Source organism: Poromitra crassiceps (genome assembly GCF_964638095.1).
Source record: "Poromitra crassiceps genome assembly, chromosome: 20".
Classification (NCBI taxonomy): domain Eukaryota; kingdom Metazoa; phylum Chordata; class Actinopteri; order Beryciformes; family Melamphaidae; genus Poromitra; species Poromitra crassiceps.
The window spans coordinates 1961630-1980110 of record NC_139637.1 but is presented as its reverse complement, the minus strand read 5'-3'; the positions used below and the strand labels follow the sequence as shown (position 1 = coordinate 1980110).

At 41.6% G+C, this 18481-nt stretch overlaps 2 protein-coding genes across 3 annotated transcripts; both read right to left on the bottom strand.

Moving 5' to 3' along the window:
* Positions 1–301: 301 nt before the first annotated feature.
* Positions 302–6661, bottom strand: LOC310794692 (prostaglandin E synthase 3-like). The gene is made up of 8 exons (XM_083656694.1): positions 6524–6661; positions 5345–5458; positions 4900–4969; positions 4704–4802; positions 4426–4515; positions 3319–3372; positions 3155–3182; positions 302–1274 (listed from the first exon to the last, which is right to left on the bottom strand). Coding segments are annotated over exons 1-8 (477 nt in total). The 5' UTR covers positions 6526–6661; the 3' UTR covers positions 302–1254.
* Positions 6662–7313: 652 nt separating this feature from the next.
* Positions 7314–14730, bottom strand: LOC310794723 (nascent polypeptide-associated complex subunit alpha-like). 2 transcript variants are annotated; one of them, XM_083656743.1, is made up of 8 exons: positions 14644–14730; positions 13619–13696; positions 9073–9158; positions 8879–8956; positions 8072–8218; positions 7804–7932; positions 7557–7679; positions 7314–7450 (listed from the first exon to the last, which is right to left on the bottom strand). In XM_083656743.1, the coding sequence occupies exons 2-8, from the start codon at positions 13686–13688 to the stop codon at positions 7436–7438; spliced, it is 648 nt and encodes a 215-aa protein (XP_083512869.1). In that variant the 5' UTR covers positions 13689–13696; positions 14644–14730; the 3' UTR covers positions 7314–7435. The 2 variants fall into 2 exon arrangements, with proteins under 2 accessions (XP_083512869.1, XP_083512870.1); XM_083656744.1 differs by lacking the exon at positions 14644–14730 and adding an exon at positions 14407–14493.
* Positions 14731–18481: the final 3751 nt, after the last annotated feature.

Here is an 18481-nt window from a genome sequence, read left to right as displayed (position 1 = left end):
TGCACATGTAATGCCTATTTAACTTAGCCTGTATTTATTATCCACAGAACACTTCACCACTCATGTACATATTGTATATATTTACTCGATTTGATTGCACTTGCAACTTTGTGATTGTTTTTAGTTATATTCCTACTTCTCATCTCTGTATATTGATGTAACCGATACGCTGCATACAGACACTAAGACAAATTCCTCGTATGTAACTTGCATACTGTGGCAATAAAAGTGATTCTGATTCTGAACTTATTTGGCATTTGCATGAGTGATTCTTCAGTACTAAAACCACATATTCAGCTGGTCTGAAACTGTTTATTAGAAATATGTAGTCAAAAAATTCCCACAGCATTAGACAAACCCAAAAGTATTCAACACATGTTGAATCAAACACACACGTTTGCAAAACATAGGCTATTTGTAGTGTATCTGCTTAAACACACATCGGTAAAAACAATTTGGGAATCTCTTGATCGACTACGTAGGATTTCTGCACTCACTTCAGAACGTTTATGGAAGAAAATGGCTTTCTGTCTGCATCTGCTACAACGTGCAATATGTTTAGTACACTGGCATAAGGGAAAAAAAGCATTTTTGCAAAAGGTGAGAAGATTGTACCATATCTACTGTACCATAATCTGAACACAAAGCTGTAAATTGCACAGGCATATTCATTTATTTTAAATGCTGAAATATTCAATGAACTGTTGTTAAATATTTGCAGACATACATTAGTTAACTAATTTCAAGCTGAACTTTTTTTTTTATATATATAAATTAAACAAAATATAAGTGCAATTTTACAATACAAACATTAAAGGGGGAAATCTTTCATTAAAAAAAATCTACTTTTTTTTTTGGAAAATAGGCATTTAGAATTATTTTCTTCTTCATTAGAAATCACATTGTTCAAATACATAACCTGACATCGCAAAAAACCAGGAGCGGGAGAGAGGGTGTAAGACATCAGCACAACTCGTTACAGTCATCGAAGTCAATCAACCAATGACATGTTTTGTTTCAACAGAATTGTCCATGCAAAAATAGAACAGCAAAAGCACAGCACTGAATGTAGCCAAGGATCTCTGTGCACGTCCGTATCCGACAGTCACTCCTCGCCTTTGAGGGTTGGGCTTTGGACACTTTGTGGAAAGGTTTCTTTCCCCCAACCTGGCTGCCAACTCAATTCTAGTCTCTCTCTTCCACCAGACCGTGACTCACTTTTTGTCGACTACTGAGGTGGCATCCCATCTTCTCCTACTCGAGGTCTGGCATTTCTGGCAGAGAAACATCACCAAAAAAAATGAAATGTTAACACATTCACTGCCAGCCGTTTTTTCAATACTGTAGGTAGGTTCTGCCAAGTTTTTTTTTTGAGGATTCTGGCTCATCTTTCAAGAGCCGAGGATTCTTTTCTGCTAAGATTTTGTGAACACAAATTATCTCAAAAGAACTAATAGAATGTGTGCTTTCTCTGTCTAAAAGAGTTAGTTTGTAGAGTTAGTAGTTATGTAGGCATTAGCAGTAGAATACAGCATGGTTTCAGCGTCTGAAAATTTATGCTGAGATAAATGGCTTTTTGTGAAATTCGATAGAACAGTCACTTTAACCATTTATTTTTGGCGTAAGACATCAGACATCTAAACAATAGTTTTGAACAGTAATTTCCTCCATAGCAGCAGGAAACCCCCCTCTCCTTCAAACTCCTCCCTCCGTGTGTTTTCTCCTCTCTCCGTGGCTGCAGCGGTACAAGCGAGGCTCTGCCTGTCTGTACTGCCTGGCTGCTGGCGGCTGCTCTTTGGGCGAGTCTGCATGAGTCGTTTCGGTTGTGAGCTCAGCTGGAATGAAGCTGCGTGCGATTGTGGGCTTTCTGCCGGTGTTTCAAAGTGTGTTGCACGCATAATCTATTATGCAAATTTGCAATCCCCCACCGCCAGCTCCCAGCGCGATAATGCGCGAAAGCGAAAGCGTTTTCGCCAATCCATTTTACAGTATGAGAATGGTTTCCTCGCGCGTTCCCCTGCAGTTTTGGCTCTGCTTTTTCTAGTCTGGAGAGCACTGTCGCCACTTAGTGGGTCGGTGGAATGGGTTGTACATGTTCGGTGGCTCCCATATTTATATAGGAGATGTAAAAGGGTTAGATCAACGTCCCACCGTCAATTTTTTTTTTTTTTTTTTTGGCGAGTTGACTCGCCATTTGCAGTCAACCGTTGGTTTCTGCTTGACGAGTTGACTCGCCAATGGCAGTGAACGTGTTAAGATAAGGAAAATGGAAATAATTAACAATGACTCCTCCCCACATCACCTTGCAGTGCACCATGTAGCCTAATTGGCCAAATGGATGTTGTGGAGTGATATGTAGCTAAGCGAAAATTCTTTAAGAGAGACTTAATTATCATCGTTCACTCTCTTTTTATGCATTCACTTTTCTAGGAGAATCCCTTAGTCGTCACTCGTCACGGGCACTCATTCAGCTCTTCAGTCATTCACTTCTTTCCCGCTTAAGAGAAACCCTCTTATTGTCACGCCCACTCATTCATAAAATTACGTCAATCACCCTTTTCCCGCTTCTATCTAGCGTCACTGTTTGTGGGAGGTAACGTTTATTTTAGGCCAATCAGATTAAGACACCTTTTCCCATTCAGCCTATCACCATCACCTGTCAAAGCCAAAAGCTCTCCGTTTTCTCTAATGTTCTTCTAATGTGTTTCTCTGTGTTATCTGTTGCTTTCCAGTACGTTCCTGCGACCCGCCTCCACCCCATTCTCCTCAGATCTCAGATTCAGAAGCTTCCCCATCAAGACCAATACCTCATCTGTCACCACCACCAGGTCTAGACTCCATGGGGGGGGGGGGGGGGGGGGGGGATCTTCATTCCTATTCCTGGCTGATCTACCCCTGCTGATCATAACGTCATAATCAAGCTGACGTTATGATGGAGTCTAATCGCCAAAAATAAACTATCTTTATGTGCCTACAGGCTCATGTATCTTATCATCTAATAAATCATTGTCATTCTAGAAATGTGTCTCTCTGGTTGAAATACATTTGATTGCAACAACAAAAACACCAAATGCTAAACCACATGTAAAACAGGAAGGGGAACAAAAATGACGATGATAGAATTACAAAACGATGCTTTTGAAATAGGACTTACTTTCGTCATCGCTGTCTGCGGCCTGACGCTGAAGAAACAAAAACAAAATCAGAATTCTCCACACACTATTTGAACCAATTCTGCTGAATTATTTTTTACTCTGATTATACAATAAAGCACTGGTCACAACGGACATAAATAACACATTTTTAAAAGAATCATACCTCCCCTGCACCATCTAAATCTGGCAAATCCTCCCCTCCCATGGTGTTCATCATCTGTAGGAAGACACAGGAGAGATGACCATCAACATATCAGCACTGATACTGGTGACTCGCCTGGCTGGTTCCCTTGCACAATATCTTTTATAAACACATAAGTGCCTTGGGCGGCTGGGAAGCACCATGTTGTAGTGTTAAATGTTGATTTTTTTTGTTCTTCTTCCTGTTCGTGTGTTTTGTTTGTTTATTGTTCCGAAAATTTTCAAATAAAAATATTGAAAAAAAAAAAAAACATGTCAGCACTGAGTGTGGAAGGGGAATAGAGAGCCGCAGGGATGACGTATTTTTGTAGTCAGAACGCGGAAGTCGCGGACTTCCTGGTTCTTCACTGTTTCTGCCTATGGGATTTTTGAATGGGTTTTTGCCGCGATGCTTCAAATACGGTCTCTGGGCAACGCAAGATTAATCAAACGTGAACCAGAGTTCAGTCGGATAATCTTCACACATGAGGACCACTTTCATGAGTTTTGTAGCGTAAATGCGAGCCCTAGAAGTAAAAAGCTCGAGCTAAGCTAATCCAGAACTACACACTGTCGCATAGGCTTCCACGTCACGTCAGCACTCAACCTGGACTGTTGTTGATGTGTGCACTGATTACCCCGGGCTGAACGGGCTGAACCAGGTGAGGGAAAGAGAATTTCCGTGTTCGTCCTTTGAAGTGGTGACGTTAGTGACGTATATATCCCCATCGACTCAACAGTGGAGTCTCATTTAGCCGTTTGCTAGCTAGCCGCCCTTTTAATGGCATGTAAAAGCTTCAAAACTCATAAAAGTGGTCTTCATGTGTGAAAATTATATTACTAAACACTGGTTCGCATTTGATTAAGCCAACGTTGCCCAGAGAGATTATTAGAAGCATCGCGCCAAAAACCCATTCAAAACTCCCATAGGCGAAAACAGTGAAGAACCAGGACTGTTAGCATCGATGATTTCCGGACTCGTTCCTGCGGCTCTCTATAGGGGTTACATAGACTCATCGTCGTGCTAGCCCTAGAATGGAAATAGCCGCACTTCCATTTTGAGCAGATAGTCTCTGAACACGCTGCTTACCTCTGAGAATTTGTCAAAGCTTGACAAGTCCTCCTCAGAGTCCTCTTCCCAGTCTCTCCAATTATTGAAATCCACACTGAGCCAGTTGAACTACAAGAAGACAGAGTAATTAAGAGTATATTAAAATAAAACATGCATAAATTAAAACCATTTGAATATGATATTAGTCAGGTGCCTTAGTTATTTAGCAAGCTGGTAGACTGCACCTTCGTCACCTTTCTCTGAATTTTGCAGGAAGTAAATTAATTATCTGTGGATTGAGAAGATTTGAAAATGACCTTTGCCTTATCTTTAGTAAGCCGGGGCCATGATTTCCCAGCCTCTGCTTTGCGTAAGCAGCACAACACAGACCTGTCCGTGCGCCTGTGCTTGGACTCCTGCGCGCAAAAAAGAAGGATCAATACATGCTTTGCTTGAGAGGGGGAGAAAAAACATGGCGGCAACACTGGTTATGGTTGGGGGTGACAAACTTACTTTGGGGTCAATGTCCTTGAAAAGGTCCAGGACATTCTGGTGTTTGATCTTATCTATCCCACCAGCACAGCTGAAAGAAGCAAAGAAATCATGACTTTTCCTCGACACCATCACAATTCTGGACCAAAATATCAGTTCAATTTTCAGAAGGGGCCGAAGCCCTATGCGGGCTCGCCGCACACAGCTCGGCCATCACAATGCCTATGACATCACTGATGATGTCACAATGCCTATGACATCATCAGTGATGTCAAGATAATTTTGGTCAATAATTATGTCATTGATGACATCACTGATGTTATGACATCACCAGTGTGACAAAAATGTAAACAGAGTCCACTTGCGCCCTTTTATTTATATAAAAAATTATACATCATCTGGTTAGGAAGCACAATGCATTTCTCATTGATATAGTAGTCATATTAAGGTGTTATGAACCTCTTACCTGAAATCCATTTTAGACTTGGTGAAATGTATTTTCACATCTTTGCTGTCCTCCACGCAGAACTCGATGAAAACAGAGTCCCGTCTGTCGTACCACTTAGCAGCTGCAGACTGCCTGATGGAGAACAAAAATGGCAGAGGGTAAGAAGACCTTCATCATGACAACCAACATCCAGTCTTACGTCACTCTTACAGATACATTTCATAGACACCCGGTTCACATTAGTATTAGTTGGGCTACACATGTCACGTTTCACTTCACATTTTCACCACCAGTGGTGGCCCACAGGTGCTGAATGAAAAAAGAGAGGAAAGGGTGTGGCAGCACATTTTATGTCAGGTTAGAATCATGAGTGACGTGTTACCCAGGCCAGCACAACCCTGAACCCACACTACTACAGTACTCATTCAAGATTACTATGGTTACTATGTTCCTTTCTTTGGAACTGACTTGGCAAGACAGCACTTTTACTTTACACTCTATATAGCAACTGATGTTCTCTGAGAAGACTACGAGACATTTGTCAAAATGGTGCACCCGGGCCTTGCAGTACTACAAATCCCAAAGCAACGTTTAGCGTCACGTGTTTAGTAATCAGATTAATCAGATGAAATCATCAGGTGCCACAAATATTGACAGCATGCTCGGTTGAGGTGGTTGAACTGGTGAGGAAAAAAATTAGGTCTGGAATGACGAGTTTGCACTCCAAGTAGCATTGGACAACAGTTTATCTGTATGTGCAACAACCCATTACGACCCATGCTAGCTATAGTGTGGCGTCTTCCATTCATACCTCATCATGATGACACCACGCTTTTTACAGATATAGCCACCCACCCCACGACGTTAGCCCTGATGACATTCGCCTGTTAGCTTTCTAGCTAACGATCGCTAATGTACGTTAACGGTTATAAAGGCCTTTACACAAAAACACGGTACACCCGATACTCAAGAGGTGTTAATAGTTTGCAGGAGAGTTAGAGACACACAAGAAAAGTTAAATGAGTGGACACGACGTACGGCTTGGCTTGTATGTGCAGCAGGGTGAGCATGCACGCATCGCTGAAGCTAACTCATGTGCTAGCCAATTAGCTGGATAGTTCCGCGTAACATACTAACCTACATTCCAACCCAAACTCCACTCTGTTCAGCACTAAACAAAGTAACCCCAAGACTTACATCTTCTCGGGTTCTACCACTTGAACTCCTTTATTGGACCACAATGTCTGTAGTACTGTCACCTATGATAGTGCCTGAGTGAGTAGTACTGGAGGCAAAATGCGAACATAAACAGAACTCTCTACAACACTCACGTCACTGGGTAGTCCAAACATCGCGACAACACTCACGTCACTGGGTGGTCCAAACATCGCGTGATTTCCTGCTTCTCTCGTGACGTCACCCCCGGACGTACCTAGTAGCACCAGTCAGGCACAACAAGTGCTTGATAGAAGAAGCTATTTGAGATTATTCTATAATTAAATCAGTTTATAGTTCCAGTTATGCGTTGATGCACATATATCACTTTACAGTCTATGATATCTATGCCACAAACCCACGTTTGACACACAACTCCTACAGTTCAGTGGTTGACAGATGGATTTAAATCATACAAAATTTTGATATTATCGGGCGTTATATACAACAACTCATAAGAGCATGCACAAACTTAAACACATTTGCATTTCACAATCTTTAGCTGACATTATAGTGCCTTGCAATGAGTGCATCAGCAAAATATGTATATTGGCAACATTAACTGCAGTGCTATATGTGAAGGAGGGACATAGTGGAGGGTTTTGAAATAAGGCAAAGATTCACCTATTTTGAGATCAAGTATCAATCAATGAGGGGAAGCATAGTTTACCCACCTGTGTATTTACTATACCCCTGCATGTAGGATTTGACAGCCGTCTGTTTGCAAGATATAGACACTTTCAGTAAGAAAATATGCACAGAAAATATTTTTATTGGCCAAAAAATTGAAACATACACAGCAAACAGAACATTCAGTTTAACACAGACATCCCCTTCCCCCATATTAAGTTTAGTCTTCTCCATTGAAGGAAAGCAAGACGTTTTGCATCACGCCTACATGGTCAGTTCCTGCAAAAGAGAGATAAAAATAACGAGAATGAATGAGAATCACTTTATTGCCACAATATGCAAGATGACATAGCCTACAAGGAATTTGTCTTGGTGTTTTTCTTACCATTATAGCATTGACAATGTCGTTATTGTTGTTCTTGAGAGCACGGATAGCCTTCGCCCTGGACACGTTCGCTTGTGACATCACCAGCTCAATGTCCTTGACCTCCACGCCAGTCTCGTCAACCTGCGACGATGTGAGATTATGGTTTATTTTTCCTGATTTTCTTTACCTTACTTAATGTAGACAAGACCATAAATTATAGTGTTTCAATAGTGTAACAATGCAAAAAAAATAATGAGGGATCCACCTCTTCTTCCTCGCTCTCCTCTTGTAGTGTGGGTGTAAGTGTGCTCTCCTGGATATTTGAGACTGCATCTCCTTGCATCTTGAATTTCTCTGCTGCAGCTAACTGGGCTTGTTGTGAAAGGTCCTCAATCTAGATTCAAGGTAAATCATCATTCTTTGTCTTTTTTTTTTTTTTTTACAGCAAATTGTCGTTACTATGACTATTTTATAATTAAAATACTATGACGACAATACATAATTAAGGAATGAAAATGAAATGGTTTCTTTACCTTGGCTTCACCAAATACAATGTATGTGTCTGATGCCGGGCTCTTGTAGACATCCGGCTTGGGGATGACAAAGAGGATATTCTTGGATTTGCGGATGGTCACCCTCGTCACACCCGTCACCTGGCGGAGGCCCAGCTTAGACATAGCCTAGCCAGATATATGAGACACAAGATGATTAATTATTGCAGCTACGGAGAGGACAACATTTTAGTGAAGTACATGGGCACTGACTTGCCAGAAAGTTGTAAACAATTCTTCATTTGTAACTCTCAAGTTCACTCTTATTCAACTAGACAAAGTAATAACCTTCACCTACCAATGTATCATACATCTAGGGGACAGTATTTGTTAAAATACCATGGAGCCAAAGTGTGGAATAAGAACTTGCACCTACTGTCTGATTCTCTGTCTTTATCTCTATACAAAAAGAGACTTAAAAGTATTCTAATATTGAATAGAAATTGCATTGAAGGATCCAGTTTCTACTCTTGAAATATTGAATTTATCTTGAACCTCTCAACATAGTGCTGTTTTAGTCTTTGTTTTTGTTCTAATCATTTTACACAAATACAAACTAATATGTAAAATTGATACAAGTTAACTATTGTTATCTTGCATTTACTGTTATGTATATTTATTGTCTTTAGGTGAGATTTCTAGAGAAACCCGTAGTGGGTTTCTATCTCACCTGCACATGTTTTTTAATTTCTTTGTATACATTTTATTTTCTGTTTAACCTGTTTGCTTTTAAAATGTGCAAATAAACAAACATTCCAAAATGAGGCAAATTAAACTCAAGTACGATACCTTTCTTGCTTTCTTCTCACTCCTGCTTTGTTTTGCTTTACTGACTGGCTCCTCGTCGATCTCGGCTGCTGCAGCGAGCTGAGGGTGAAAGAACAAGCATACATTTATTATTATTATTTATGATTAATTATTCATTTTTTTGCTCATTTTGGTTTACATTTGGACAAGTGGCCCAAAGTCCATCGTGGTCTCACCTGTGCCTGCTGTGTCTGCGTCTGGCTGGAGTCCTGTTCCTCCAACTCTGGTACTGAGTCGTCACTCTCGGAATCTGTATCGGAGCCTAAAAAACAAGCCAATCATTCAATTAAGGACACCGTATTCCCTCAGAAATGCTGTTGGTTTATTGAAAAAGATCCGCTTCACCAAACATCTCTGATCTTTAAGGAGGACACATCACTTCACTGTAGTGGTTAGAGTAATGAGCTCAGGGTCGTCTCATCAGTCAGTTCAACATCCGGAATAAAAAGCATATCTGGTGGAGCTCCAAGTCACAAGTTTCACTTTTGATCAAAAGAAGAGTGCATTCCACCCATGCATAACAAGGTAGAGTTGTAGTCCACCCATGCATAACAAGGTAGACTTGTAGTCGACCCATGCATAACAAGGTAGTGTTATTCGATTAATGAGATTTATTAATGAGACCATTACAAAAAAAACGTCTCAGAGCTTTGAAATCGCCATGCTTAACCCATTGATACCTGATGCAGCATTTGTGTGTGTATCCCTTTAAGACCGCTTTAACGCGATTCGCGGTCTTAAAGGGATACACACACAAATGCTGCATCAGGTATCAATGGGTTAAGTGAAAGTGTTATGATCCACACACAACCAAATGCAACAACAGCGTTTTAGACCTTCACACAGGTGGATGAGTGCTTTCTTCAAGGGCCGTTGAGTAAGTTATTGATACAGAGGCTCTATCGTCGTCATGCCATCCTGTACATGTAGGCCTCGCTATTACATCCCATAATCGCTTTGAAGACACAAACAAACATGTGGTTTGTTTCTATTCACCTTATGTAGCTCCGCCCACTTGACCCATTGCATCGCGACTTCCTGTTCAAAACGCCGGCTGTTTTACCTGCTCAAACTAGTCTGACTCACCTGGTCAAACCTGGTTTAACTCACACTATGTGTCAGACGAGGTTTATGAGTCACAGGAAGTGTAAATACAATCGGCACCTCCGATTGTATTTACACTTCCTGTTAGTCTCTCAAGCCAGGCGGTCTCTTCTGAATAAGGTGAATAGTTGTAAGTGTTTTTTTTACAATCTTACACGACCTACAAATTGCTGTATTAACTACATGAAAGGGTACTGATTAGTGACACGTTTAATGCCATGCAAAACAGGCAAAACACGAATAAAAAAAAAATACCCTTGTTGTTTTTAACCCCTGGTTCCATTTGGCGATCTTGGTGTGGAGGCTCAGTGAGGAAACACGGGGATACAGAGGGAGCAGGGATGGGCGATGATGATGATGATGATGATGATGAGTCCCTTGGGGGATCCTTCACAGTGTCTAGGGAGGCCATAAACGAGCAAACGGGTTCCTCTGGAAGAACCTCTTCAGCAGATGGAACAGGAATAGCCGCTGCTGGAGCTGATTCCGAAGACATAAGCTCGACGCTAGCAGGGGCAGAGCAGAAGACCGAGGGCTTCTCTGCATTTGGGGGAGATGGAGACGCAGGAGGACGCTGGGTTGTGGGATTTTTCTCAACAGCGATCGGGACAGCTGCTGCAGCAGCAGCAGAAGAAGACAAAACATCTCCATTCACAGCTCGACTCTCAGGCAGCTTATCAACAGACGCCTCTTCTTCAGCCACAGTGTCAGAACGCAGCTCAGCGTTCTTATCAGCTGAAGGCCCCAAACCAATGGAGGCTGTCACCTGCATCTGCTGCTCTGCTGTTTGACTTGTCATGCCTCTCTTTGTGCTCCGGGGGGCCACAGCAGTAGAGAAGGACATGGGAGCCGGAGCGGCGGGCTGACATGTGACTTTAAAGGCAAAGGCGCGACTAGCTGATATCACTTTGGGAGCAGCTTCAGACGGCTGGACTCGGACTGGAGAGGAGATAGGTTGGACTGGAGAGGAGATAGGTTCAGACACAATATCGTCAGTATGCACAGCCTTGGCAGCCGCTGATAAGGCGTGGGGAACAGCAACAGGCGAGTCAGGGGAAGAGAGAGCAGCTTCTTCAGCTGGGCAGGAAGCCATACCGTTCACTGATTGGGCGACACGGGAAGCAGAGGTTAGCGTGGACAGAACAGGAATGGCGGGCGGCTTGTGAGTGTGCGCGGCACCGCGGGTGACGTCAGACGTCGGGGTGGGATGAAAAGGTTGGGAAAGGAGAGCGGGCGCGTTACAGGTGTTAGATTGGGTCGGGTGTGGCGGCGCGTCGTCAGCCATGCCCGGTGCAGCAGAGGAGGGTTTAGTAGAGTGTGGTAGTAGTAGGTTAGTGGTAAGCTGCGATCCATCCGTCTCTCGGACCTCAATTACCTTGGGCTGCTGCAGGTGAGCCTCTCGAAGGCCAGGAGGGGAGCCGAGGGGGGTGTAGGGAGGAGTGGAGACGAGGAGGAGGGGACTGAAGGTGGGTGGCAGAGAGGGGTGTTTGGCGGCTGCGGGTAGGGCTTTAGTCGAGGAAGCTACAGGGACATTTAATTGCTCAGTCCCAGTTTTAGCCTCATTATTTCTGGTAGGCGTAGGGTAGCTGGCAGGAGGAGGAGGGGAGGAGAGGACCTCAAGACCAGAGTCTGAGGAGAAGACAAGTTTTCAGTTGAAATGGAACGACAGTATTTCTAGGCTATTACTAACATGTTATCGGTGCCTCCCATCAACCATCTCCTCCAAATCAAACATTTCCAAAATGTGCATCTTAACCCATTGATACCTGATGCAGCATTTGCGTGTATATCCCTCATTTGTGTGTGTATCCCTTTAAGACCGCGAACCGCGTAGGGATACACACATAAATGCTGCATCAGGTATCAATGTCTTAACCATGGATGCAGCAGGGATTATATAGTAGCATCATTCCTTACAATGACTTGGCTGATATTGATGGCACTGAAAAACAGATCTTATAAACAAAGATGATGAAAATACCTCTAATTTTTTTTTGACGACATCTTTCCCACTAACATTTGTCATTTGTATCCTATAGAGACACTGCATGTAATAGGCCACGCCCATATAATAATACTTTTGGGGAAAAGTTTTATCATTAGGTGTAGACATTTAGAAGATTTGTGTTTGGAAAGATTTAAAAATTATGTTAAACACTATAAAAAGTTGGAGGACTATATGTCTCAAGAGGGCCTACAACGGTTTGTTCAGGAGAGATGGGCTACTTTGGGTGTGCGGGAGGACTGGGTATGAGCTTGTTATGTTGGTGCCCATTGCTGTTTTATGTAATATGTTGTGTATGTAATATGTTTTGGATGTGTGTTGATATTTTTTTCTTTCCCTTATATATTGCATAGTACTATGGGTATATGTAAGTTTAGTGACTATGAGTGCATTATCTAACTGTTAGGTCAGATGTACTTCAGAACTTGTATCTTTTTTTCTGTCAAATCAAATGTAGTGTAATAATGTAATGTAAAAACAAAGTATGTCCTCCAAAAGTGGGGTGGTGGTGGATGGGTTTAAAGAATAAAAAAAAAAAAAAAAAAAAAAAAAAAAAATAGGCCACGCCCATCACGGGGGAAAAGCTCCGTTCATTTCAACACACCAGCGTCATTTTCCTTGAATTAAACATAGCTAAAAGCTGTTGTGTGGTGGGCTGCGCAGAAAACAAATGTAAAAAATCGCCAGTTAAAGTTTTTTTGTACTCCTGAGCAAAACAAGGAAGCCATTGAGAATTGGCGAGAAGAAAAATGTGGATCTAGCTGTCAAGAAGTAAGTTGGAGTGTTCATCTTCCGTATATACGATCTTTTGGTGCAACACGCAACCATGCACGTGACATAGGAGAACGCCAGGATTGGACAGGAGTTTGTGTTTTCCCCCGTCTTGGGCGTGGTTTCTGAATGATGACGCGTTACGCAGTGTCCATATGCTACATTATCTCCGGATGAAGAGGTGACTTCAGGTATTATGGGACACTTTTTGACTTCAGGTATTATGGGACACTAACTATATTTTCATGCCTGATGAGTGAAAATAAAAACTTTTTTTTTGCTGAGCCCTACCTGTAGTTTCACAGGTAGGGCTCAGCAAAAAAAGATTGTATTTTCACTCATCATCATCATACATACCCTCTATAGTTTAAAGTCTCCCATAATACCTGAAGTCAAAAAGTCTCCCATAATACCTGAAGTCAAAAAGTCTCCCATAATACCTGAAGTCACCCTACTCGACTGGTGTCCATGGAAGACTCAGCGATTCCACTTATAATCTAAAGCCACAAAGATCAGTATCAACATGAATTACAGAAAAATCACTGAAAAACACATTTTCCTGACAGCAGCGATGTTGTGATTTGAGTGGGGAAGTAACCAGCTGGCTGTGGTACGTTTTTATTTGATTTTTCAGGCCAGGATGCCAATAAATAAAAGTGAATAAACCATCGGAAGCTGATTTGCTGCTGTGCGGTCTCTACTTTTCCCCCTGTTGTGTCCTGCACCTGTGCCCACCCGCCCGCTTCCACCCCACCTTTTGTTGTTGTTGTGCGTCTGTTCTGGTGGACAAACGCTTGCTTTGTTCCTGGATTGCCATGATGTCAATGTTAAAGCATACACACCTGTGTCTGCCTGTGGCTGCTGAAGCTCGTGCTCCAGTGCAGGAACCGTTTCTGTCGCGTCCCCTGGCATGATGATGACTGTGTAAACAAAAGACAAGGCTGGATTGAGGCCACTGCATTGGTACTTCTCACTCAGTCAGTATTATGTCATGTCTGTAGAAAGTCTTTGTACAACACACACTGAGGAATTCTGTTCACGTGTTCATAATAATGCTCATAACGTCTGTCATATAGGGCTGCAACTAACGATTATTTTCATAATCGATTAATCGGTCGATTATCTTCTCGATTGATCGATTAGTTGTCAGAAAATGGTGGCAGTGTTTCCCAAAGTCCAAGATGATGTCCTCAAATGTCTTGTTTTGTCCACAACTCAAAGATAATATCAGTTCACTGTCATACAGGAGTAAAGAAACCAGAAAACATTCACATTTAAGAAGCTGGAATCAGAGAATTTTGACCTTTTCTCTAAAAATCATACTCACAACAATTAATCGATTATCAAAATAGTCGATTCATTTTCTGTCGATCGACTAATCGATTAATCATTGCAGCTCTACTAGCCTATAATCGGAAATGTACAATAATACTTTACATTTTTAGAACAACAAATATTGAAAACAGTACTGTAAACATTGTAGATTTTGCCATGTTTACATTTACCGCTATGTCTGTTTATATTATTTTATTATCAATAGGAGCAGTTCGAACAGCTGTTCCAGTTGCTCTCCTCTCCTCTCTTCTTCAGGTTCCAGACAGAGAGGAGTGTGGAAAGTGTTGAGACTCACCCCAATAGCCTTCTTGTGTACGGAAGGAATTAAATTTTGATCGCAAACTTTATTATGTAGACATGGAGTGCTGTCAGGGAAGAGCACCAAACGTCAACTCGTTCAGTTTGGAGCTTGACCCATTCCGACAGCACTACAGGCGTATACAGCGTCCAATGAGCTCAATCGTGACACGTAAACTATTTCCCTTTACATTTAGACACTGCAACAACACAGATAGTATACGAGCTATATTACCTCTATGCTACGAAGCGAGCCAAGCTAGCCGACTACAGCGACGGAAGGGTCACTGGGACAACTGATACCGTTACACAGAACGTAACGCTAGAAAATGGCATTTGTTTCCCCAAGTGGGTGAAACAAAAATGGCGTAAACTCCGTGATAATCCACATTTAAAAGTCACGTTTCAACGATAGCCGAGACCAATAGATAACGATGCTGTTCGATGATGACAGATTGTTAAAGAACTTACTCTGACGGAGGGTAAGGTTATCCAAGCTCGCCGTGAAATGACTACAACTCCCAGAATGCCTTGCGCTGGGGGCCTTTACCTTTTAAAGTGAAACCACTTCTCACTACCTAGCTACTAAACGGATTGACTGTCTCCTGTACCTTTAACTTGAGAGAATGGGGGACAAACGTTTGACATACAAGTTTATGAGTATTTATTTCCCAAATTAAAGTATTATGATCAAAACATATACTGTCTGTCACTGATCAAATAGGCCTACCCTAAAGCAATTTATAGCTTAAATACAATGGCAGCATATGAGATGCAGTGTTGGGGTAACTCATTACAAAAGTAATATTACATATTACTTTTAGCAGTAACTCAGTAATATAACTTATTACTTATAGGATTTCAGTAATATTATACCAGTTACTTTGTCAAGTAACTCAAGTTACAAATTGAGTTACATTATTTTAATCAAAGCACATATAACAAAAAAAATTGCCTAATCAAACTGTGTTTTTATGCAAATAACCACTATAGATGACAATAACAAAGGAAAAGGATAACATTTAGAATTTTGGATTGTTTACACTGACTTCAAGACGGTTTCAATTATTTTTTTGGGATGGTTCCGGGGCGGCGATGTCATTCTGCTACTGCTGTTATTACAGTGAAAGTAATGCAAAAGTAGTGTAATAAGTAACGAGTTACTCTACACAGACAGTAATATTGTAAAGTAACGTATTACTTTCAAATGAAAGTAACTAGTAATATGTAGTATATTACATTTTGAAAGTAACTTGCCCAACACTGAACAGCATATCATAAAGAACTAAATCACTTAATAAAATGGCAGGAATTAAATGTATAGAAATGATGCTTGTTAAAAGTATAGTAGGAAGTAGACACAAAATAGTACTGTGCCCTGAATTTGTACCTTGGGGAACTAAACACTATTGTATGGATTCGATGTAGGCCTACTGGAGAGCATACTGTATTGCACTCCCTACAAAAAAGGAGCTGCCAGCAGAAATGCAGCCATTTGTTTGTGAGATCAAGCAGAATGATTTATGGTGTCGGCGCACTGAGCTCTAAAGGGACTGCGGTTAAAATAGAGCTGTGAGGACGATGCCATTTGTAACTTTAACTGCAAGTCAAAGCTCTCAATTTACAGTTCCATGATCGATCTTCCCCTCATCTATGAGCTTTGGTAGTGACTGAAAGACTAATACTGCAGATACAAGCAGGCGAAATGAGGTTTCTGCACATCATGGCTGCTGGCCTCACTCTCAGTCAAACTGGGTGGAGCTCAGATGATGATGGGGACAGACCAGACGCAGGACTCACTGGAGGGATGACAGCTCCTCCCAGCTGCCTGGGAGCGACTGGAGAGCCCTCAGGAGGAGCTGGAGGGAGTTTCTCTGGAGGAAAACTGTCTCTGATGCTCTGCTTCCCCATGTTGACATCATAACCCTGAGAGATGCAGTGAGGATGGATGGATGAAAGATAGATAGATAGATGGATAGATAGATAGATACAGTAGATAGATAGATAGATAGATAGATATATAGGATAGATAGATAGATACAGTAGATAGATAGATGGATAGATAGATATATGGATAGATAGATAGGATAGATAGATACATTAGATAGATGGATAGATAGATAGATGGATGGATCGATAGATAGGTGGATAGATAGATAGGTGGATAGATAGATAGTTAGATAGATAGATACAGTAGATATATATAGATATATAGATAGGATAGATAGATACAGTAGATAGATGGATAGATAGATAGATGGATAGATAGTTGGATAGATAGATGGATAGATAGATGGATAGATAGATGGATAGCTAGGTAGATAGATGGATGGATAAATGGATAGATGGATATATAGATAGATAAATAGATGGATAGATAGAGATAGATAGATAGATGGATAGCTAGATAGATGGATAGATAGATAGATGGATAGATGGATAGATAGATAGATAGATAGATAGATAAATAGATGGATAGATAGATAGATAGATAGATGGATAGATAGATGGATAGATAGGTGGATAGATAGATAGATGGATTGATAGATAGATGGATAGATAGATGGATAGATAGATAGATAGATAGATAGATGGATAGATAGATAGATGGGTAGATAGATAGATGGATAGATAGATAGATGGATAGATGGATAGATAGATAGATGGATAGATAGATAGATGGATAGATAGATGGATAGATAGATAGATGGATAGATAGATGGGTAGATAGATAGATGGATAGATAGATAGATAGATAGATGGATAGGTAGATAGATAGATAGATAGATAGATAGATAGATAGATAGATGGATAGGTAGATTGATAGATGGATAGGTGGATAGATAGGTGGATGGCTGGATGGATGGATGGATCTCTGTGTTGCATGTTTGACACCCCTGTTTTAGGTGCTTATTTGGAGGGTGGGCAATGAAGAGAGAGATAAATTCATAAATTAATAAAGTTATTCTCTTGTGCATCCTGGTGGCCTCACCTGGTAGCACGCATACAACAGAGGCTTGGTCCTTCGCGTGGCCGACGCGGGTTCGAATCCGACCCGAGGTCCTTCTCCGCATGTCATCATCCCCTCTCGCTCTCTCCCCCCACCTTTCCTGTCTGCCTATACTGTCCTGTCTAAATAAAGACAAAAATGCCCCTCCCCCCCAAAAAAAAAATCTAATATAGTTCTTATCTTGTTGTTTTCTAACAATAATTAGGAAAATGTTCTGCAAGTGCAGTCAGCACTGCTATAATTTAAGACACACACACACACACACACACACACACACACACACACACACACACACACACACACACACACACACTCACACTCACACTCACACTCACACTCACACTCACACTCACACACACACACACACTCACTCACTCACACACACACACACACACACACACACACACACACACTCACACTCACACTCACACTCACACTCACACTCACACTCACACTCACACTCACACACACACACACACACACACTCACACACACACACACACACACACACACACACACACACACACACACACACACACACACACACACACACACACACACACACACACACACACACACACACACTGGCCAAAATAATTGGTTTTCCATGATAAGTATGGCTCATCAAAAAAAAAAAAAAACGAGCTACATTCTAAAAGTTGCACATGAATTGAACCAGAGCAGGTTTTGCTCAACAAACTTGTGACAGCGTCCCAATTATTTTGGCCAGTGACTGTATATGTACTGTATATATAGAATAAAAATAACTTGTGTAGCATATGCTGTCAGCACTGCGACATGATGTCAAACCTATGGAGGTCTATATAATGCGTTGTGTAGCTTCTGTAGGTTTCCACAAGTCTGACATGTCAGGCCGAGTGTCAGGAGAAGGGCCAGACAGGTGCAGTATTGGTGCACTGATGTCTAGACTATTGGCGTGACACGGATCAAGACTGTTACTGTTAGCTGTGTTCCTCTTTAGCTCGGGGGACAACCTTTTTGTGTCAGAGTGAGACCTCAGATTCACTGTCCTGCATAAGGTGAAAAGGAGAGCTGTGTTGGT

Bases quoted from the DNA above. Each gene is read 5' to 3' on its own strand.
- LOC310794692 (XM_083656694.1), bottom strand. The intron at 4,970-5,344 runs GTAAGAGGTTCA...TGCTTCTTTCAG, and splicing joins AAGTCTAAAATGGATTTCAG to CTGTGCTGGTGGGATAGATA. The intron at 3,373-4,425 runs GTAAGCAGCGTG...GTCTTCCTACAG, and splicing joins GCTTTGACAAATTCTCAGAG to ATGATGAACACCATGGGAGG.
- LOC310794723 (XM_083656743.1), bottom strand. From the start codon at position 13,688: ATGCCAGGGGACGCGACAGAAACGGTTCCTGCACTGGAGCACGAGCTT. The intron at 8,957-9,072 runs GTGAGACCACGA...TTTCACCCTCAG, and splicing joins CGCAGACACAGCAGGCACAG to CTCGCTGCAGCAGCCGAGAT. The intron at 7,680-7,803 runs GTGGATCCCTCA...ACATCGTCGCAG, and splicing joins AGGAGAGCGAGGAAGAAGAG to GTTGACGAGACTGGCGTGGA.